General features: G+C 37.7%; 1 protein-coding gene across 2 annotated transcripts; it reads left to right on the top strand.

Moving 5' to 3' along the window:
- The first annotated feature begins 20 nt into the window (after positions 1-20).
- On the top strand, positions 21-16,537 carry LOC121317998 (solute carrier organic anion transporter family member 1C1-like). Of its 2 annotated transcripts, XM_041254147.1 has the most exons (15): positions 21-215; positions 4,828-4,957; positions 5,657-5,798; positions 6,217-6,349; positions 6,999-7,126; positions 7,377-7,523; positions 10,419-10,517; positions 11,762-11,992; positions 12,353-12,517; positions 12,613-12,808; positions 14,380-14,545; positions 14,920-15,104; positions 15,385-15,449; positions 15,967-16,084; positions 16,183-16,537. In XM_041254147.1, exons 1-15 carry the CDS (start codon positions 124-126, stop codon positions 16,406-16,408), a joined length of 2,223 nt encoding a protein of 740 aa, XP_041110081.1. In that variant the 5' UTR covers positions 21-123; the 3' UTR covers positions 16,409-16,537. The 2 variants fall into 2 exon arrangements, with proteins under 2 accessions (XP_041110081.1, XP_041110082.1); XM_041254148.1 differs by lacking the exon at positions 12,353-12,517.
- Positions 16,538-23,847: the final 7,310 nt, after the last annotated feature.

The raw sequence follows: 23,847 nt of genomic DNA on the forward strand, positions 1-23,847 counted from the left end.
TGTTGGATCAGATAACTTCATATTAAATCTAGTTGATCTCCAATAAATACTTGGATAGGGAAGGCTAGCTTTATTTATTCAGTTCTGTGTCTTGATAATGAAAGAGTTAATTATTTGTGGCTGATGAGAAATATGATGGAATGTTTCTTCAGTGGAGCCCCTGCTTTGCTCAGTAATTGCTTTAAGGACCGACCCCTTTCACTCGGAAACGTAAGGTAAGATGCAGCTTCTGGAAATACAAAGAAAACATACATATTCAAAATAAAAACCAAAATATTCTTGCAGCATTCTTTCCCTTCTGTTTAGTTTTATTTTCATTAGTTTTTAACAGTCTCTGAAGAAAATCATCAAAAGAAGTGTTCTCAGAAATATGTATGATCTTTAAACCTGTATGTGTGATGATTAAGTATTTCAGTTTTTATACTCTGTGTATCATGTGATAACAGATAGTACTCCTATTGAAACGTTAAATAGCTCTTTAAAATCCATTTAAAAGACAAATGTGCTTGATTTGAATACATGAGATTACCATCCATTACCTGGTTTGATTTAAGAACAAAAGCAGTGTTTTTCTTGAGCGAAAACTAAATTGACAGAATAAAATGCTTTGGGACAAACGTCTAATGATCTAAATATCTAGTTAGCTGTACATTCATTTAAAATCTGATATATTTTATTAAACAATTTGCATATGCTCTTCTTGTTGAAAACTTTTCTACGTGACAAGAATAAAGTTTCAAATCGGAGTCATGAGATAATATTACTGCTTCTAAATGTGAAATCTGTCCTTCTATCTGCTCTAGGACTGTCCAGAATTCCCACAGCCTGAACAGACAGCCCAGGCTCCTTGTTAGAATATAACTGTATATATCTCAAGACAAAGCAGAGAGTCACAAAATAATTCATTATGTGGTTAACAGTTGCAATACTCAATAACAATGGAGATTGCCATGACAACCCAATAGTTGGAATTCCACTCTGTTTATTTCGGAGAACAGCTTAACCACTCTAATGAGCAAAATAAAATAATATGTGTGTTACAGTAGTAACATGTAGCCAACAAAAGGGCTCAACACAAATGCATGCTTGGGGTCTGTGGATATATATATAAACAACAGGGCTCAACACTAATGCATGCTTGGGGTCTGTGGATATATATATATAAACAACAGGGCTCAACACTAATGCGTGCTTGGGGTCTGTGGATATATATAAACAACAGGGCTCAACACGAATGCATGCTTGGGGTCTGTGGATATATATAAACAACAGGGCTCAACACTAATGCATGCTTGGGGTCTGTGGATATATATAAACAACAGGGCTCAACACTAATGCATGCTTGGGGTCTGTGTATATATATATAAACAACAGGGCTCAACACTAATGCATGCTTGGGGTCTGTGGATATATATAAACAACAGGGCTCAACACGAATGCATGCTTGGGGTCTGTGGATATATATAAACAACAGGGCTCAACACTAATGCATGCTTGGGGTCTGTGGATATATATAAACAACAGGGCTCAACACTAATGCATGCTTGGGGTCTGTGGATATATATAAACAACAGGGCTCAACACTAATGCATGCTTGGGGTCTGTGGATATATATATATATATAAACAACAGGGCTCAACACTAATGCATGCTTGGGGTCTGTGGATATATATAAACAACAGGGCTCAACACTAATGCATGCTTGGGGTCTGTGGATATATATAAACAACAGGGCTCAACACGAATGCATGCTTGGGGTCTGTGGATATATATAAACAACAGGGCTCAACACTAATGCATGCTTGGGGTCTGTGGATATATATAAACAACAGGGCTCAACACTAATGCATGCTTGGGGTCTGTGGATATATATAAACAACAGGGCTCAACACTAATGCATGCTTGGGGTCTGTGGATATATATAAACAACAGGGCTCAACACTAATGCATGCTTGGGGTCTGTGGATATATATATATAAACAACAGGGCTCAACACTAATGCATGCTTGGGGTCTGTGGATATATATAAACAACAGGGCTCAACACTAATGCATGCTTGGGGTCTGTGGATATATATAAACAACAGGGCTCAACACTAATGCATGCTTGGGGTCTGTGGATATATATAAACAACAGGGCTCAACACTAATGCATGCTTGGGGTCTGTGTATATATATATATAAACAACAGGGCTCAACACGAATGCATGCTTGGGGTCTGTGGATATATATAAACAACAGGGCTCAACACTAATGCATGCTTGGGGTCTGTGGATATATATATATAAACAACAGGGCTCAACACGAATGCATGCTTGGGGTCTGTGGATATATATAAACAACAGGGCTCAACACTAATGCATGCTTGGGGTCTGTGGATATATATAAACAACAGGGCTCAACACTAATGCATGCTTGGGGTCTGTGGATATATATATATATAAACAACAGGGCTCAACACTAATGTATGCTTGGGTCTGTGGTATATATTCAGTTGTAATCACAAGTTTACATACCCCAATGGAAATTTATCATGTCTAGGAATTTCTCAGGAAAGATTTTAGGAAAAATCTATTGTAGCAAACGTTTTGCTTTTGTGGATGAGGAAAAAAGTTACAAGAAATAGATACATATTTATTTCAGGAATTTTTTTTTCCAAAACTCCAAAAAATGCTCATGCTATGCTAGTATTGTCCACAAGGTGCTAGAAATTTCAATATAAAAATGCAGAACCAAATTCTAGAAAGTCTAGAAAATTCTGGATTGTAGGTAAACATTCATATAGCGTATAAAAGGGTTAGACATAGGATGATTGCTGTCATTACCAATAAGTCAATATGGGGAAAAGTAAAGAGCTATCGGAAGACCTTAGGCAGAAAATGATTTATTGTTGTAAAGCTGGAGAAGGATACAAGAAGATTTCCAAGCATTTATCCCAATTTCAACTATTGTTTCTATTATCAAGAAGTACAAGACTCGTGGTACTGTCACAACACTCCCTTGGTCTGGAAGAAGGAAGGTTTTTTCACCAAGAACAAGTAGAAGAATTGTGAGGAAGGTTAATAACAATCCGAGATTGACAGCCAAAGATATTCAAAGTGAACTGGCTGCAAGCTGGACTCGGGTTTCCGTTTCAACCACAGGTCCAGTATTGCACGCTGAAGATCTCAAAACTTCACAAGGACAATTGCTTAAAGTTTGCAAAACGGCATTTGAATGATGGATAGGAGTTCTGATCAAAGATTTTGTGGAGTGATGAAACAGAAATTGAGCTATTTGGTCACACTGATAGTTATTACGTTTGGAGAAAGTCTGGTGAAACGTACAAAGAAAAGAACACGCGTGGAGGTGGTAATATCCTTCTGTGGGGCTGTTTTTCTCTAATGGCACAGGAAATTCAGTTCCAATGCATGGTAAAATGGATTCCATAGTATAGCAAAAGATATTGGCCAATCATCTGAAACCCTCTGCTACAAAACATGGTTTAAAGCGCAACTAGATGTTCCAACACAACAATGATCCAAAGCACACATCAAAATCTACTTCAGAATGCTTAAAGAAGAATAAAATCAAGGTTATGGAATGACCTAGTCAAAGTCCCAATCTAAATTTGATTGAGAATCTTTGGTATGAGAAAAGTCCTCAGAATTTGAATGAAGTGGAACAATTTTGCATTGAAGAATGGTCAAAAATCACTTGTGTGAATCGTGCCAAAAGCTCATTGACAAATATCCTGATTGTTTAAAAGAGGTTATTATTGCTAAAGGTGCCTCAACTAGCTGTTAATTTCATTGTCCTTGTCAGGGTATGAATACTTTTGAATTAGTGTTTTTGGAGTTTTGCAAAAAAATAAATAAATGCTGAAATAAATTGTAGATGTATATTTCTACTTCTTTTTTCCTCATCCATAAAAGTAAAACTTTTGCTACAAAAGATTTTGCGTATAATTCTTTGTTTAGAGAAATTTCGAGAAATTATATATTTTCATTGGGGTATGTAAATATATATATATATATATATATATATATATATATATATATATATATATATATATATATATATATATATATCTGTCTATCTATCTATCTATACACACACACACACACACACACACACACACACACACACACACACACAAGCACCTCCGCCTTGTCTATAGTGACAAAGCTTTCAGGTCTGGGTGACTTTATCATAGATCTTGGGGTTCCTGGCTGTGTATAAAACACACTGCAAGAGCTCTATTGTGTTTTAATTAGGGCGATACTCGTATGTTTATTTTATTATAGTGACTTTCATAGAGACCATTTTCAAACTGTCTGGAAAACATATTCAGAGACAGCCTATAGGCTACAGGCATTTTAATTTCTATGGGTCTCGTGTTCAGATGCATAACACTAATGTTACTCTTAAGAAAATGGATGTATGAATTTCAAAGAGTAAAGAGTGCTACCTTGAGTAATATGTATCTATACATACATATAGGTATACAATGTGGTGCATGCATTCCTTAGCACAGGGCTTCCAAGCCTTGGGTAGTGTCCTGGTTTTCATGTTACTGATCAGTGAAGCAGTTAAAGCTTTGCTTCTCTTCTGCATGCTGTTGATGCATGGATTGCTGATCTGCTTATTTGTGGTCCTGACACCTGTGATAATAATGTGTGTGTCCTAGCCTTGGGTTGAAGCTTGTTTCTATCTTTGTAGGGCTGACCCTCTTTTGGTATAGATCAAAGGTTTTTTTTAATCATGTTTAATTAAAATACCATGAGCCATCTATTACATGTTGATTGAAGGCATTCTGAATACTCAGAGGAGAACACATTTCCAACAGATACACACTAACCCAAGAGACAACAATGGCAAACAATGTAGGAGACCCTTCTGGACAGCAGACGGAGGTGGATAAGCCTTGTATCAGGGAATGCAAGATAACAAAACGGACATGCTGTTCACAACTTAAGGTAAACAGAAACACAGAGTAAAACTAACAATGTCAAGAAGTAACAACTCTCTTAAAACAATGGTTTGGAGGGGTGACAACAGAGGCTTTAAAGCCTGTTTTCATACCTCTCTGGTGATGATCAGTTTTTTTTTTTTTTTTTTTTTTTTTAATATAATAGCAAACATGCCGATTTTTCAAGAACCACTTTTCTTTCTGGTACTTCTTTATATGATAACACTTGATATAAAGTGTCTCTAATAACTATGTATTTACATAGCAGCTATCCCTAACCCTAACCTTATCCCTTACTCGTACCCTAAGTCTAAACCTCACCCTTTTCAAATTCAATTGTGTACTTACATATATTGTACAAAAAGATGTACAAATTACGTACAATGTAATCATGCATAATAACACTGTAATTATGTGTAAGTACACATGTATATACTATGTAAATACACAGTAATTAGAGGCACTTCATGTGAAGTGCTACCCTTTATTTCTTGTGTCAGACGTTATTCCTCATGAAAAGTGACCTCCAGCACCTCCAGCTCATTCCTTTGCTGTAATGTGGTGCTTGAAAGACATGCATATCCACAGATTAAATAAAAAGAACTATTAAAACAACCAATCAAGAACAAAAGGATCTTCAGCACAAAAATCAAATCCAGGCAGAGACATAACATGTCGCTGTGTTGGCTTGCTGTTTTCCTCACAGATGTTTTTAGTGGCCCTGTCCTTTGTCTACTTTGCTAAAGCTCTGTCGGGGACCTACATGAAAAGCTCCATCACACAGATAGAAAGACGCTTTGATCTCTCTAGCTCTTACATTGGTCTCATTGATGGAGGCTTTGAAATGGGTAAGTGCTTTTAATAATAATAATAATAATAATAATAATAATAATAATAATAATAATAATAATAATAATAATAATAATAATAGTTGACATTTAGTGTCTAATAACTAATTACTCATATTTAATGCCGCGGCATGCTTTATTGCAAGAATGAAACTGTAGTTGCTATAGTGTCTTTTGTAATTGCACTGTATTTGCACATGTAGGTATGTGGGTATTTAAAATGTATTTCAAATGCGATTACTGTGCAATTACAGTGCAGTGTTTCCAAAAATGACAAGATCAATAATAATTAACATGTGCATAAAATCGTTATTCAAGTCTCCCGTTGACACTGCAAAAAGACAACTACACACAAAGCTGCAGGCTCCTACTGCAGTATAGGAAGAGGGCACCACTGAAAACACTTTCTCATTTCCAGGTAACTTGCTGTTCCTTGCTGTTGTAAGTCACTTTGGAGTCAAATTTCACAGGCCAAAATTAATAGGAGCTGGCTGTCTGTTGATGTGTCTGGGATCCTGTTTAACTGGAATGCCTCACTTTTTTATGGGCCGGTAAGTAAAGACTGATTAAATACATGCCAGATGGAAGTAAACATAATTGATTTTATAGGAAATTCTCAATAAAAATAAGAAACAAAAACAAACTAGAAGTAAAAAATCTGATTATAGGGTATATAACAGTGTAATAACATGGTAATAACATTAGTATGTTTTCCTGCTCTTACATGGTAAGAATAACTGTATAATTACAACAGTGTGTCCTGGTGTTAGCACGTTATTACATGAAGTAACACTCTGCTCACAAGGCCAGCTCCATATACTATTATTACACAGTAGTTACCATAATCACAGAGAATCGCGGGGGTCTGGAATCAACTCCCCACTAATGTTGTTGAAGCTGACACCCCGGGATCCTTCAAGAAGCTGCTTGATGAGATTCTGGGATCAATAAGCTACTAACAACCAAACGAGCAATATGGGCCGAATGGCCTCCTCTCGTTTGTAAACTTTCTTGTGTTCCTATGTTCTTATACCATAGCTACCCAGTTATTACATTGTAATTACATGGCTATTAATTGATACCCACAAATGTTTGGGAATAGACTCCTGTATTGTAAATCTACCAATTAATCAGTAATAGCGAATCAATATTCCTGTTGAAATTATGTATTTCTGAAATGTGCTTGTGGTGTCTTTGCAGCTATAAATATGAAACAGTAATTAGAACTTCAGTTAATGTCACCAGAAATACCTCGCCGTGTCTACCCTACCAGAACCAGTCTGGGGGGGCTGTGGTACCAGGGAGGTCTTCAGAGGGTATGAATGCAGGTATGTTATCAATGTAGCTGCCTGATAGCAGTGTGTGATACAACGTGACATATTGGATGGCTCTATAAAACTCCAGCATACACGCACACACACACACACACACACACACACACACACACACACATATATATATATATATATATATATATATATATATATATATATATATATATATATATATATATATATATATATATATCCTTTCATTTCTTTATTCCTGCTTAACTGTGAAACCTCCCCTCTCATGCAGGCTGTGAGAAGGAAGCAGGCTCCTACATGTGGGTTTATGTGTTCCTGGGAAATGCTTTACGTGGAATAGGGGAAACACCCGTTATGCCTTTGGGGATTTCATATATTGATGATTTTGCGAAAGCAGAGAATTCTGCTTTCTACATTGGTAAGTCAGTCTGTGAGGCGAGAGTGTATTAAATGGAATGTCCAGACAGTAATTTGTTTACAGAAATAAAATAATTTATTTTTATTATCTATACACAACAAAATAATTAAATAACAAAAGAAAACAAAATGGTGTGAGGGAAGGAGTGCAGGGGTGAAATCCAAAACAGACTGTGAGAACTCATCTTTAATCGTCTTCGTGGCGAACCATACATAAACAAAAAAAAGACAAAAGAAATGTTAGTGTTTTTAAAAAATCCCGCTGCATCAAACCAGACTCTCCCTCCACCCATTACTCCTCCTGTTTTACTTTCGGACCCACCCCGAACACAGTAGTACGTTCCCTTTAGTATGTAATGTCCCGCCTCTGTAGTCAGTGGAACACCAATCCCCAACTGACAAGTGTCCTTATCCTTCACTTGACTCCAGTGGCTGGAATTTACATACTTGTACTTCCGCCCCTCACCAAGGTGCTGCCCCTCAAAAAGATGACTTTTGCCATGGTCATGAGATCTTGGTAAGGGAAGTCCTGAGTTGGTTTGATGCCATATACTGTCGGGAGGCTGAATCACAGACCGAAATCCCTTTGACTCATCACACAGTCATATTTGCAGTCTTTCTTACAATCCACCTGTTATTTGTTTTAAATACCTCATTTTGTTAATATATGGAACCATGGTGTGGTCCAGGGGCCCGAATCAAGGGCTCTTCCCTTTTCTAGTCTAATCCGCTTGCTATTTAAACCCCTAGTCCAGCCCTGGTTTTATTCTGTCTCACTACACCTCCTCCTCACCACCTCTGCAGCTGCATCTCCCTTGGGGGGAGGGGGAGGGCTGGCAGAGCTCACCGCCATGTCGTGGGGTTTCAGCTATGCCAGGTCTCACCTCTACCAGGGCGGATCTCAGAAAACCCCCACCAACATGGTATGAGACACTGAAGCACAATCTAGTCTGACTCTCTGCATGCTGTATGTAGGAAGAACTGCTGTTTAAATACCCAGTTAAAGACGCAATTAATTAAAGGTGTAATGGTTTAAATTAATTGCCACTCTTCAATATAAACTTCTCCCAGACAACCTCAAGATTGCAGGGGACAAACTAAGTCAAACAGCAATGTTATGTCTTTTATACGTTTTACCAAAAGCTAGAAAACAGATACGAGAGCCAATGGCTTAAGAACACACATGAAAGATTGTTTCAAATCGAATCCTGGGTCTCTGTAAAAAAGACACGTGATACAAACACACACCACAGCATCCAGCTCACTGGTCAGTTTAAAAATAAACAGAGCTGCTCATTTTAAACAGACGGCCATTGCCTCTATTGTATTGGAAACAGATCTCAATACACAAGTGCTTTGGAGTAGGTTCCAGAGACAGACCGTTTGTCTACACAGATTGTTTTAATTTGGAACATCAGTGGGGTCTTTTCAAATCTTTCCCAGTCGGGCAGAGATTTTCTGAAAAAATATGACATTTAGGTCTGTTTAAACATAAACATATATAAACATTTATAAATTCCCAAGTTTACTTCACAGAAGTGTTTCAGTAGGGCGATGGCTTGGGTGCAGTTCCGTTCAGTTCCTTGTTCAATAAATTCACTCCATTTTAAGATGCCATTTTTCGGTCAGGCAACCCTATCCAATTCTTTTTAAAACAAAAAAAGTATTGTTGTTATTAGTCCACTGTTAATTCATCAATGTCTTCCTTTCAATACTTTTTCTTTCTTCAATGGTGATTCAGGTTCATATAGGTCCTATTTCTAAATCTTTTAGACAACATTTAAGTTTTCTTCCAGGTTTATTGAATTATTGAAGTGTTTTTTTTTTATTTTTTTTTACTGGATTTAATATCAGTAGGTGTTTTTTAAGTTCTTTTGAGTTCTCCTTTTCCTGTCAATTTCACTAAAACAACAGATTGCTTGTGGAAGGATGTGGGATTTCATTGAACACACAGGAGACATAAAGTTTATTTGAAATCACCTCACTGGCGTCCAATTTTTATTTAAGGCACAAAGGGGCACTGTTGTACCACGGACAAACAATACCAACAATGGTAAGGTTCCCTGGTCAGGCAATTTATCATGCACATGCAGGTGCTGAAAATAATATTCAAAACAGAAGGTGAAAGGAAAAAGGAAAATAAAACACAATAACAAAGCTACAAACAAAACGTGCTGCTTCTTGTAGAGTCCCACAGCCTCTGCTCTCCGGTGCGGCTCGGGTTTCAGCTACTCTTTGTTGTTTCCTCACTATCACTCACGGGGCTGCCCAGACTTCCCTAACTAAACTGTCCATGTGCCACTTGGGTACATAATAAAGTATTAAATCATTTGTAGAGGCTGCCTTCCTCAGCCAGGCTTGCTTGCCCTCTTTTCTCATTTCAGACACTGGCGGTATTGTTTTATAGTGTACAAACCCCACTCCTACTGTCATTTCTCCTAGAAGGGCAAGGGCAAAGGAACAGCAAAGAGTCACTCAGAGAGAGAGAGAGAGAGGCGATACACCCTCACCCTTGCCATGATTGACAGGCAGATCCCACAGGCCTCCCGACCACCCCCTGCAGGATCATGCATGCTCCTGATAGCCAGAACAGATCTCCCCTGTCACACTGCTCCTTTCTGTGATCTTCAGGATGATTACAACTTAAACACATGTTAGTTTCACACTGCTCCTTTCTGTGACCTTCAGGATGATTACAACTTAAACACATATTAGTTTCACGCTGCTTCAAAAATAATAAAAAATTGTGGGACCAGCTCCTTGGAATCAGCAGGTTAATTACTTGAGCAGTGAGCCTCAGTTTTATCACTTTGTTGCTATAGTCACCATCACTCTATTAGTCCTACATGCTCATTGCTTGTGTCCAGTGACTCCTGAGGAACCCCCTTTTTTTCAGCTTGCCTACAAACAGTCTCACTCCTCGGCCCGATGTTCGGCTTTCTGCTTGGATCATTATGCGCAAAACTGTATGTTGACATAGGATTTGTGGATCTTGGTGAGTAACCTGGCACACCTAATAATATACCACATAGACAGGACCTTCAAGATTTTTACATTAAAATGCAATTTGGGGGAGGGGGGGGGGGGGGGGGGGGGATTCCTGCTGTTATAAAACACCTTTTGACGGTTTCCTTTTGCAAAATATACAGAAGATTGTATTTACAAGTAAACATTGTAATCAATACTGGAAACTAGGCAAAATGTAACTGTGTAGTGCTGGCCTAAACACATAACAAAGTTGAAGCAACTTGTTTCAAGGTTGTTCAGTTTTTTTTTTTTTTTTGCTGGTGATACATTTTCTTGGGGGAAGGGGGTGGGGTGGTTGGAACCTGAATAAACAATACATGAACATGGACTGGGTGTCCCTAGATTGTTTATAATATTTTCAATATTTGGCATGGTTTGACTCTATGTATGATTTGCAACCATCTGAACATGAAGAACCACCATTTCAGAGAATGCATGACATGTACCCCTCTGTACATTAGTCCCATACTTTTGAAAGAGAAAATCCCTTCAGATTACATTGCAGTTTCTTTGTACTGTCCTCTTGCCTTGTGCAGGGTTTCTGAGTGAAGGGACTTTCATTTGAGCTGAAGAGCTGCTCTTCTGTTCTAGTTGCCTGCCATAGATATATGAAATCCAGGCTATAACAGGCTCCAAATTGATTGTATATAAGTAAGAACCAGTGCCATGCAGTGAACATACGTAAAACATTAGTGCACACATGAACATATAGTGCACATAAATACATACAGTGCATATATATATATATATATATATATATATATATATATATATATATATATATATATATATATATATATATATATATACAGCTAGAGTTTTGCATCACCTAGAATTTTAGGATTGAGACATAATTAAAACAAAGAAAAAAAAAACTACATGAACACAACTGAGATCTTTTATTTAATGTAATGTAATCAAAGAAACTAAAAAATGATATCTCAGAAGTCTGCCGGAAGCCATAATAGTAGTATGGTATTTCATTTTAGAGTTGGAAATGTCACTTTTTTTTCATTTTTGTCATTTTTTCGTGAAGTTTATGGAAAACTACAAAGTGGTATGTAATTCAATATGTTCATGTTTCATTCGATTCTGTAGAGTGATGCAAAACTTTTTGCCATGCTGTAGCTGTAAATGCGTACATACATACTTTAGCATAAATTGATTAGCATGTAAGCCAGTACATTTTGAACAAGGCCTGTTATTTTACAGAAAGTGTGACCATAACCCCCAGGGATGCACGTTGGGTGGGAGCCTGGTGGCTGGGATTCCTTGTATCTGCAGTCATCATGCTGTTCGCCAGTTTCCCATTCTGGTTCCTCCCAAAGTCTCTTCCCAAACAAGGGGAAGACAAAATGGAACAGTTGGACTGTCTCAAGGAAGGACGCCAGGAAACAACAAATGCAAGACCTCTCCCATTAAAACTGGCTGACATTGCAAAAGGTAAGTGAAAACAAATGTTTGCTTGCTACCAAAGTCTCTTCTGAAGCAAGGGGAAATGTAACTTTTTGGTTGAGAAAAGGAATCCTGTTAGCACATGCTTTCTTTACACTGTGCATTGGAGCATATAGAAAGGTATTAGAGCATCAACAGGCTGTGGTTAGTTCTCAGTGCGTATGTTTAAAACTTTTCTTTCTGATGAAATATGTTTATCAATCATAAAATGTATTTGCGTGAATAAAAAGCATCAAAACAATCGTCATTATAGGACTGAGAGAGCAACATTAAGCAAGGAATTTGTTCTTAACACTGCATGATATTCAGGACTACAAATCAGAGACTAATGTAAGCATGTTCTTTCAGCTTTTCTTCTGTCATTGAAAAAGCTGTTGTGTACTCCACCATACTTCTTACTTTTATGTGGGAGCGTCCTAAAGTTCAATTCCTTCACTGGCTTAGTGACCTTCAAACCAAAATATATGGAGCAGCAGTTTGGACAATCTGCATCCAAAGCTAACTTCTTAATAGGTAATGATTCGTTCAGATCATTCAAAGTGTTCCAATTGAAACAGCTTCTATTTGCATGCTTATTCTAAATTATTTTGTATGTTTTTTTTTTCTAGGAGTACTTAATTTACCTGCAGTTGCTATTGGGATTTTCATTGGTGGACTTCTCATGAAAAAGTACAAGCTTGATGTGGTTGCGGGTGCTCAGCTGTCATTCGGAACCTCTTTCGTGTCTTTCCTTCTATTGATGACTCAGTTTGGAATAAAGTGCGAGAACTCCAAGGTAGCTGGGTTTACGATATCCTATACTGGGTATGTACCTATAAACTACCAAACAATTAGTAAGCCATCCTGTCCAGGTCAGATTGGGACCAAAGTGGCTGTGTGTACGAGGGGAAGGAAGGAATCTTGGGACCTATTCTTTTCCTTGCAATCCCAAGATCTACATAAGAACATAAGTAATGTAAGAACATTTACAAATGAGGGAAATGAATCAATGCTTGTCCTAGTTTCTGATTGATCTCTAAACTTGGTCAAGTAAAGGATCCCAATGATTTAGCATCAACATTGCTAGGTAACCTAGGTTTGGAAAGGTGTAAGTATAGATGGGCACACAAACTTGGATGTGATTGACCATGGCGGTGTCATGACTACGATAGACTATTGGGAGGAGATCCAGGTTTCTGGTAATAACTCTGACCTGGTATCTGGAGGTTAAAGGGGAAACTAAGCCAAGTTGACAAATCTATTGGCCTTCACTGGTGCACTGATTAGAACCGTATGTAATGGTACTAATATAGCAATGACTTCACTGTTTGAGGGCATTGCACTGAATGATCATTCTTAGAACTGAATCTCATTGGGCAGTCCTTTTCAAATGTAATCATTCCTGCATCACTCTGGACAAAGAAAATCCAGTAAGTCGTCATGGATACAAAAAAGCACAGGACAACACCAAAGAGAAAAATATAAGGGATGTGTGAAACTGTCAAACGACTAAGAAAGTGTGTCAGTTTGAATTTTATCAACTAGTTCAATGTTAGGAAAGCCTACAAATTCTGTCTTTATTAAGAGCTCTAGACAGCATTCTCATACATGGCACACCACCATGCTTATTTATTATAATACTAATGCAAATCATTTCTAGTAATAAATGCATGTAAAAAATACATAACAGACAACTTTCCTTAAAAATGTTTCAGTAAGCAAAATGGTGGTTCTGGCAGGCAACGCACTTTAACCTTAGATCCAATCACGTAAACATCAAGCATATTTTAGGCACTTCTAATACCAGATCAAATCATCAGTTGAACAGCTAATATCTTATTCGTCCCTCGATAAGCAATACATCCAATGATTGGCAAGGAAAGGATTTATATCTTCCCTCAATCCATTAGGTTCCCACTGGGACCCAGAGTTCACCTTCTTCTCCCCAGCCTCCACCTGCTTTTTGGCTATCCTGCCCCACTGCCCATGACTTCTCTCTCCCCTTATCTGTGAGCTAATTTATGTGCTTGGGTACCTCAAAAGGCGAGGCCAAAGCCAAAGAATGTAGTATAAACTATGTATAATGCAATATTGTTCTCTAGTGTGAAAAAATATGCATAATATTGTAGTATTATCTAGTGTCATGTATTATGTATTTCTCTTTATTTAAAGTATTATGGATTTGATTTGTGATGGTGGTCCACTATGAAAGGTGCTATATAAAATAAAAATTGACTGATTGATTGATTGATAGTGTATAAAATATGTACGATGTTGTAGTGTTATCTAGTCTATGTTCTAATAGACATGGGTTTCCTAACTGGCCCTTGTTTAGTTTTTTTGTTTGATATTGATGTGTTCACAAGATTTCACTCACTTTGTGTACCTTATTTCAGAACAAGCCAGATCTCGTACAATGAAAAAACGCTACTCTCTGCTTGTAACAGCGGCTGCACTTGTTCACTGAAGCAATGGGACCCTGTGTGTGCAGACAGTGGGGTTACGTATGTGTCTCCATGCCTTGCTGGCTGTAAAGAGACAACAGGATTTGGAAAAACTACAGTAAGACCACTTTCATTTTAGTCCTACTGCAAAGTTGAGGAGCTTTCCTAAATATGACAGGCAGCACTTTAGATTACAGGACAGACAAAAGGATGTAATAACATGGGAATAACTGGGCCGTTAGTGTGATGGGCAGCTGGACTGCCATTACCAATTCTGAGTCCTGCCGGTAAAATGTGATGAGGTTAAACGCTCTATAACCAGCAGCACAGAGGAGCCCGGCTCTTTTGCATAGTGGTTAAGACAGTGGTTTAAGATGATAACTACTGTTAAAGTACTGTTACCTTGTAATTATATCAGTCAACAAAATTATATTCACAAGGCAATTTTCATGTTATAGACTGATTTGTCTGACTAAGTGTTGGTCTTTCAAGGTCTTTCACAACTGCAGTTGTGTGGCATTTGCAGCTCCTCCATCAGGAAATATCTCAGTCATACTGGGCCAATGCCCAAGGAAAGATGACTGCAGGAGAAGCTTCATCTACTACATGGCCGTATCAGTCATAGGTTCCTTTATAAGTGCCCTGGGGGCCACGCCGGGATACATTGTGACAATCAGGTACATCTTCATGCATTATCTCCAATTACTGTGTACTTACATAGTAGTTACTTAGTAAAACATGCATACTTACACAAAATGTTATGCATAGTTACAATGTACTTATTGTGCAAAGTTTTCTGCACAATATACAAGGACAGAATTGCATCAGAAAATAATTAGGGGGTTAGGGTTGGGGTTAGGGTTATGGTTAATAATTGAGATACATTTTTTTAATCGCTTGACAGTCCTAATATGACTGCTCCTAGCATTGAGTTTCCATGGAAATATTATATTCCAGGTGCATCAAACCGGACCTGAAGTCCTTGGCTGTAGGAATTCAGTCTCTGGTTACAAGAACCCTGGGTAAGTGAGAGGACTGAGCAGTCTTTGGTTATAAGAGCACTGGGTGAGTGAGAGGACTGAGCAGTCTTTGGTTATATGAGCACTGAGTTAGTGATAGAGGACTGAGCAGTCTTTGGTTATATGAGCCCTGGGTGACAGAGAGGACTGAGCAGTCTTTGGTTATATGAGCCCTGTGTGAGTGATAGAGGACTAATGCCACATTTACTTAGTTTAGCCAGAAAGAAGTTTAAAGAGCAGCGGGCATTTTGTAGTTGCTTTTCCTAAAAAATTTACTTGAGAAGAATACCGATGATTAGAAATTATAAATCACATAAAAAGAAAGCAACAGTTTTGGGTTTGTCAAGTACCAAGTGACAGGTGCCATCCCGTGCAAAGAACACATGCCCCAAGTCTGACATTAAAAGCACAGGCATGCTCCTCTATTAACAATTTAAACAGCAGTGGCATTTAGATTGGTCCTGGTTCAGATCAATTGAATATGCTCTGTTTTCTTACTAAGTGACTGCTCTCATTGCAGGTGGCATCCCGGCTCCAGTGTATTTTGGAGCGCTAATTGATTCCACCTGCTTGAAATGGGGCAGCAAAAAGTGTGGTGGCAGAGGAGCTTGCAGGATGTATAATTCAGATGCATACAGGTGAGTGGACGCCGGATCAGCACAGCCCCCTCTGTCAGCACACGCAGAGCTACAGAGACACACACACAGATCACACAGCACATTGTCCTCTCTTGCAGGCTTGTTTACCTGGGGTTGATCTCTGCTTTGAGCGGCTTGTCCTATTTCTTCATGATCGCCGTCATTCTGTTGTTGAGGAAACAGTTCAAGCGTGTGGAGAAGAAGACCCAAGACGATGCAGACGGGCACACTGAGATTGAATTCACCCACGTGGACGAAGCTGAGTTAAACCATGACATGAAACTGGTGGACTGCCTGCACGAAGCAGGAGCCAGCCCAGAGTAACACAGGATCAACATGCATCTGAAATACAATAGAGTCACCCAGCAGGTGCAGGATTGAGCACTATGCAAAACTTTAAAGAGACTGCAATTATAGAACCCATTAAGCTGAAATACTAATATGAAAGGGTATATTATTATTATTATTATTATTATTATTATTATTATTATTATTATTATTATTATTATTATTATAATTATAATTTTATTTCAACTTTAATATGTTTCTGGAATCCTATGCAATATACTGTATATTTCTTATAAAATAATCCAACAAATCTTATGACAATAAAATAAATTGAATATTAATCTGAATCAATGTGTTTGATGGAGTTGCAGATGATCAGTCTCTCCAGTCTGAGAACACTGTGGCTCCAGCAGTATCTACAGACCAACTGAATAAATCTATAATGCTGATCACTCTTTTCCTATTATGGTTGTGGACTATCCACCATTTAAACACCATAATTGTAACCAGTGTACACAAGGCTCCTGGAATGTCTTGCGTTTAAATATTTCCTTTACTTAATTTGAAGAATTGTTAATATAACAAATTGTTTACCTAAACTTAGGCCAATACAATACAACCATTTACATTTCTAACTAATTCCTTGAGCCTTTTTCAGTGTGAAATGGGCTACGTGGCTGTGGAGCTGTCTGATAGCAATCAACAGTCCTACATGGGTGTGGAGCTGTCTGACAGCAATCAACAGAGTCCTACATGGGTGTGGAGCTGTCTGACAGCAATCAACAGAGTCCTACATGGGTGTGGAGCTGTCTGACAGCAATCAACAGAGCCCTACATAGGTGTGGAGCTGTCTGACAGCAATCAACAGAGTCCTACATGGGTGTGGCATTGTCTGACAGCAATCAACAGAGTCCTACATGGGTGTGGAGCTGTCTGACAGCAATCAAAAGGATACCAGGAAGCAGCAATTGAATTTTCAGCAAGGGAACTGGTAAAATGGTGCTAATGCTAATAAGCGTTAAACAATTTGATTTTAAATCCATGGTTAGCACTCCTTTAAGTGGGAGTAACACACTAGTACAGTATTAAGAAGCCATCGTCAATTCAGCAATATGTGAACACGTACCCATTTACAGTAAACCCATGGGGATGTTTCTAAGCCTTGACATGGGCAGTACACCATTACTGACCCTTATTTAACTATGTAAGAAGTTATCTGTCACAGTTAATGAATTACTGATTGATAATATGCTGATCCTGAGGGGTAACTCTGGGACCCACACCTCATTCCATAGTTTACGTAGATTATTATTGGATACATTTCGTCGATCACATATATAGAGCATTGCGATTTGGATGAGAGTGGTGTGGTGTACAAAAGGACTGTCCAAACAGTAATTCTCCTAAAACATTTGTGTTTTATTAAACAATAAATGAAAAGGGGTGCCCCTCTACCAGTGATGGCATCGGGGGGTGCACAGTGGCCTTGCAGACCCCAACGAAAAGACACAATAATTCCCCAATCCAGGTCAACAGTGCATGAAACAGTGCTCCTTGAATCCTGGGAGTTGTGGTGCTGGTGTTTTGCTTGCGCAGTGAAAGAAGTGCTCAGGGGTGTGTGGTGGCTCGGTAGCGGCAGCTCCCAGGACCCTACTCCTCCTCTACAGACACAAAACAAAATGTAACAAAACAAACAGCGCTCCTGCCGTAGGTTACGTTCCCATCGCAAGGGCTAGTACCTGCGTAGCTGTGTCCCCTTTGTACTACCCAACACCTCCCTGCAATCAGCCCGGCCCCCAGTGTAACCAATCGCTGCTTGGCCCGCAGCAGAGTTGTTTTGTGTACTGACAGCTGCGTGCCCCCACCAAGATGGCCGACTTCCTGCTTCCACCCACCGTCAAGTCGGCCTGTCTATGGGGAAGTGTTAAATTTGTTTAACTTGTTAAATTTGCAGACGACACAAAAGTAGGAGGAGTGGCAAACACTGTTGCAGCAGCAAAGGTCATTCAAAATGATCTAGGCAAGATTCAGAACTGGACACATGGCAAATGACATTTAATAGAGAAAAGTGTAAGGTACTGCACGCAGGAAATAAAAATGTACATTATGAATATCATATGGGAGATATGAAGGAATTGGAGAAGGAATCTATGAAAAAGACCTAGGAGATTTTATTGACTCAGAAATGTCTTCATCTAGGCAATGTGGGGAAGCTATAAAAAAGGCTAACAAGATGCTCGGATACATTGTGAAAAGTGTTGAATTTAAATCAAGGGAAGTAATGTTAAAACTGTACAATGCACTAGTAAGACCTCATCTTGAATATTGTGTGCAGTTCTGGTCACCTCGCTATAAAAAAGATATTGCTGCTCTAGAAAGAATGCAAAGAAGAGCAACCAGAATTATTCTGGGCTTAAAAGGCATGTCATATGCAGACAGGCTAAAAGAATTGAATCTGTTCAGTCTTGAACAAAGAAGACTACGTGGTGACCTAATTCAAGCATTCAAAATTCTAAAAGGTATTGACAGTGTTGACCCAAGGGACTGTTTCAGCCTGAAAAAAGAAACAAGGACCAGGGGTCACAAATGGAAATTAGACAAAGGGGCATTCAGAACAGAAAATAGGAGGCACTTTTTTACACAGAGAATTGTGAGGGTCTGGAATCAACTCCCCAGTAATGTTGTTGAAGCTGACACCCTGGGGTCCTTCAAGAACCTGATTGATGAGATTTTGGGATCAATAAGCTACTAACAACCAAACGAGCAAGATGGGCCGAATGGCCTCCTCTCGTTTGTAAACTTTCTTATATTCTTATGTTCTTACTATCAACCTTGCACAGCGTCCTTTCCGATCGGGAGGGAGATTGACAACATTGATTCTTTTTTTCTTCTGTCAACTTTCACTCACCCACCAGGGAATTGTGAGAAGTGTTCATTATTGCATGCATACTTGCCTTATACATGGGATCAACATCATTAGTTACAAAAGAACATGGAATGAATACGAGTAATTAAACCCACATGAATTAAACATGGAATGAATACGAGTAATTAAACCCACATGAATTAACAGGGCTGAATTCAGAAAGAATGGCTTCAGAACTCAGGAAGTGCCAACGATATGTACTGTAATTCTGATATTAAATTCACCAGCCTACACGTCACTCAGACCAATGTTTTTTTTCTTCACATCAATGCAGGTAAATTTATATAAAATAAAAACATGTGGTCTAAAAATGGTATCAGCCTTTTTATATATGGTGATCAAGCTGGCCATAGCTTCGGGTTCCTTCCCCTTTAAAAACGTGACCCAGAGAAGAGAACATTTTCAGTGCTACTGGCACATATATATATAACACTGAATATATGCTGCTGCCTGCTGTACAACTAACTTGAAACTGTGCTGGAGTTTAAATGCACCAGACAACAAACTAACAAACTAACAAAGTAACAAATAAATAACCGGCTGAATCATCCGCAGGAAGTCACTTGTCACACTCTAATCTGCCTCAAGTGGTTTTCTCATTATCAAAGCTGTGATGACTGTATTATTCTAATTCACCCGAGTAGGGTATTCTGAGTTGCTCTGCGGTAGTGTTGCTGGACTGAATGCTGTCTGCCCCTGCTTGATCTGCCAGTGAATACGCACATGATTAAAAATTGCACTCTCCTAACCAACTCTTGTTGACATTGGCTGAACATATCATTTACTTAAAAAAAAAAAAAAAGTTCCTCTAATACTGATTCAAGGAGGACTTTTTCAGTGTTTACTTTGCTGTTGATTGATTTTGTAATTGAACAATGAGGTGGTGACCCTTTCTTCATAGCGTCCAATGCATTTTCACGGCCCCTCTCTATCATACCGCTGCCTTGAGAGGTGACAGATATAACAAAGAGAGTTCAAGTACCCCCTTTTTAAAGGCAAAGGGCAAAAGCTAATTGTACGAGTGAATAGAATAATGTGTCATATAACACTAGCAAGAAATAATTCCTATAGAAAGGTAGGTAAACCATTGCTTGTTAAATTGCTCAGGAATTTTGACTTTGCCTTTGCACTGTGTGATTGCAAGTGACACATGATACAGCCAAGGTACTGATGGAATCTCTGGCTGTGTGTGTGTGTGTTTGTTAAGAAGAGCCCTCAGTAAAAGTGACCATGCATTGCCTAGCACAACGTTGTGATTCCTTAAGGAAGCTTCATTCATGGTATTGAAACAGCATAGAATTGGATATAGAAAATGAAACCAGCTAAATAATATTAGTTTAACATACTGAATTACATGTCGCTTTGTAGTATTCCATATACGTACCGAAAAACTGGCAAACATTGAAAAATATGACATTTCAAAATCTAACATGAACTACTGTACTAATATTATGGCTTTCGGTGGACTTTTGCAAAATCATTTTGTAGTTTCTTTGATTACATGATATTAAATAAAAGATTTAAATTATGTTCATTTTTTTTTTTTTTTAATTATGACTCTCCTAAAATTCTAGGTGATGCAAAACTTTTGGCCACAGCTGCACATGCCATATTACCAGCTCTGTATATCCATGGTTTTATTATTACAATTCAAATTAAAAATTCTTTCTCAAGTCATAGTGTGGTAATTATTCTACATTTGGCCTACCACATTCATATTTCATATTTCTTTCCAACAAAATTAATAGCAATACCATGGCTAAATTAAAAAAAAAAGTTTTTAACATAAATGCTAAAGCTACGTTTGAATTATACTTTCTGGATCTATTTAAAAGTTCTTAATAATAATATAATTTTATTTATAAATTCAAGGCTCATTCAAAGTACTTGACTAGTGCATTCACAAACCAAAAAATAATGACAGACTCCATTGAGAAAAAAAAACCTCTTTAATATTCATTTAACCATGCATTTAAAGAACACAAAGTTACACCATATTAAGAAACATTATCAAAGATTCATACAAGTATTGTTTCAAAATAATCCATAGTATCATTAGTTTTCTGATAAATACCCAACAAGTTCTACTCAAAGCTAGTTAAAACCTATCTATAATATAGAAATATTAGATGTGATTTGAACATTTAAGTTTGTACAGTATATTATATCTAGAAATGTCTTAAGATAAGATACATAGGTTTAATAATTGTATCAACACATTTTAGAGTTATTAAAGCAGGTTCCATCAAACGTTTAACATGTTTAATGCATTACAAATAGTATTACAATTGATTAGAGGAACAGAGCAGCCCAACAGCACACAGGCACAGCCCTGCAAGTTGTACAAGCTTCATCACTCCTACATATGGGCTCCAAGCAGCAAGAATACAATACAAGAACACAGCTGACACTGATGAAATAAAACATCTCACAAGCACTTTCCAAAGCACACCATTTCAACCTGATGGTATGGAGTCAATCTGGCAGCAAAGAACCTAAAAACAATATTGAAAATAGTCACTTTGAAAAGAACACCTACAAATTAAACCTAGAGGAAATGGTTTTATTATGAATGTAACACTGTGAGGGAAAAGCTGACAGTTATTAAACAGGAAACATCATCCAAACAATCCAAATTTACTGTGAGACATTAAAATATTACAAACACACCCGAAAAAAGAATAAAGCAACAACATATTAACAAACAATAACAATATCAGTTAAAAACAAAACTCAAGAATTAGCAAATTCAAACTGGGATTATCTGGAAACGCTACTTTGAAAACCTGTATAGTGAAACACCAGAGAAAGATCCAACAGCAGAACAGAATTGTATTCAAGAAAAACTGAAAAGATTAGAATCATGTATTAGAAGAGAACCAGACTCCCCTAGACACTCCAATCAATCCGCAGGAGCTAAAGGAGATGCTGCAGGCGCTCAAGCCTGGTAGAGCCTGTTGACCTGACAGCATCAGCATTGGGATGCAGAAACACAGCAGCCCCAAGCTGCAGGAGGCCCTGCTCAAACTGATTAACCTCATCTAGAACGCTGGCTGATTCCCTGACATCTGGAACCAAGGGCAAATAACCTGTCTATAAAAGTGGAGACAAATTAAATCCCAATAATTACTGAGGTATCTGTGTGAACAGTAACCTGGAGAAGGTGTTCTGCAGTATAATTAACACCTGAATACTGACCTTCCTTACAGAGCATTGACCACATTACACTCAACATACCCTAATAAACAAACAAGTCATCCAAACAAAGGAAACATATCTGCATGTTTCATTGATTTAAAAATAAATAAATAAATAAATAAAGCATTCGTTTCAATTTGGCACAACGGACTATTTGGTAAAATTCTACAAAATGATGTAGGAGGCAAAGTATATGACATAATAAAGTTAATTGATTCAGAAAATAGGTGTGGTGTAAAAATTGGTAACAAAAGTACAGAATTGTGGGTTGTGGAGTGAGACGGGGCTGCAGTCTGTTTATTTATTTACCAGTGTTCAGTGTTACATTCCTACCTCTTTATTTAATTATTCCTTTTCATTATTTACTTTTGATTTTGATGCTCAGAATGTTTATGTATTGTTTATATTATATACTTAAACTTTATCTGCTTTGGCAATACTGCTAATGTTGCCATGCCAATAAAGCACTTTTGAATTTGAATTTGATAGATAATTTGTCCTAATTTGTTTAAATCAGGTATTCTCATTACATGGTATTTCAAGCACTTTTAGTTTTCCATTCGGTCGTAGTATTTCCTTGGAGGACTTTTCAGTTCCAACTTGTTATAAGCATTTCCAATATCAATGACAATGTTCCATCTCATTGAAAAATGTGTTCATGTCCATTCAGTTAATCTAGCAAAGAGATTTGTATCTGATAACCCTTCATTTATTTAGAAGAAAAAGGTTTGTATCCTGATACTTCTTAACAAATTTGACTTTACCTCTATTCTCAGTATTTTGTTATTTGACAGGTACTGAACGGATCAGAGAGGCAGTAAAGTCTGTGAAACATTGTTTCGACCTGCGGTCAGGCAGTTCTGATACAAATCTACTCTTGTTTAAACAATTCCACCTGGTCCATCCTCAAAGCTGGGTTTTTTGGATAACAGGCCAAAAACGGCTTCTACCAATTTATAATCTGTTTAAATCTAGCAGCCTTTCGAAGGTGTGGTATCTTTATTCCCGACTTGTTTTTAACTGCAAACCTGCTTCTAAACCAAACGATGATACTTCAATCTCACCAGTGTCTGAGGCAGATCTTTTCAACTGATACAGTGTTTTGATAATAGTTCTGAAGGAAACTGTCAACATAGAAGTTTCAATATCTCAATTCAAATCTGCAGCAGCATAATTTACGTTTTCTCAAAGTAGGTATGTTTTAAGCCACTTACAGTATTCAAACTTTTTTTTAGGAAAAAGAATGAATCTATTTTTTCTTTTGTACAAAGAAGTTTATTTAACATCAAATAACATGTTTTTAATATTAACATATTTTTTAATGGTGTTAAAAATAAACCACTCATCTTTG

Source organism: Polyodon spathula, chromosome 7, assembly GCF_017654505.1.
Source record: "Polyodon spathula isolate WHYD16114869_AA chromosome 7, ASM1765450v1, whole genome shotgun sequence".
NCBI classification, from domain to species: domain Eukaryota; kingdom Metazoa; phylum Chordata; class Actinopteri; order Acipenseriformes; family Polyodontidae; genus Polyodon; species Polyodon spathula.

Bases quoted from the DNA above. Each gene is read 5' to 3' on its own strand.
- LOC121317998 (XM_041254147.1), top strand. From the start codon at position 124: ATGAGAAATATGATGGAATGTTTCTTCAGTGGAGCCCCTGCTTTGCTC. The intron at 12,518-12,612 runs GTAATGATTCGT...TTTTTTTTCTAG, and splicing joins CAAAGCTAACTTCTTAATAG to GAGTACTTAATTTACCTGCA. The intron at 16,085-16,182 runs GTGAGTGGACGC...CCTCTCTTGCAG, and splicing joins TATAATTCAGATGCATACAG to GCTTGTTTACCTGGGGTTGA.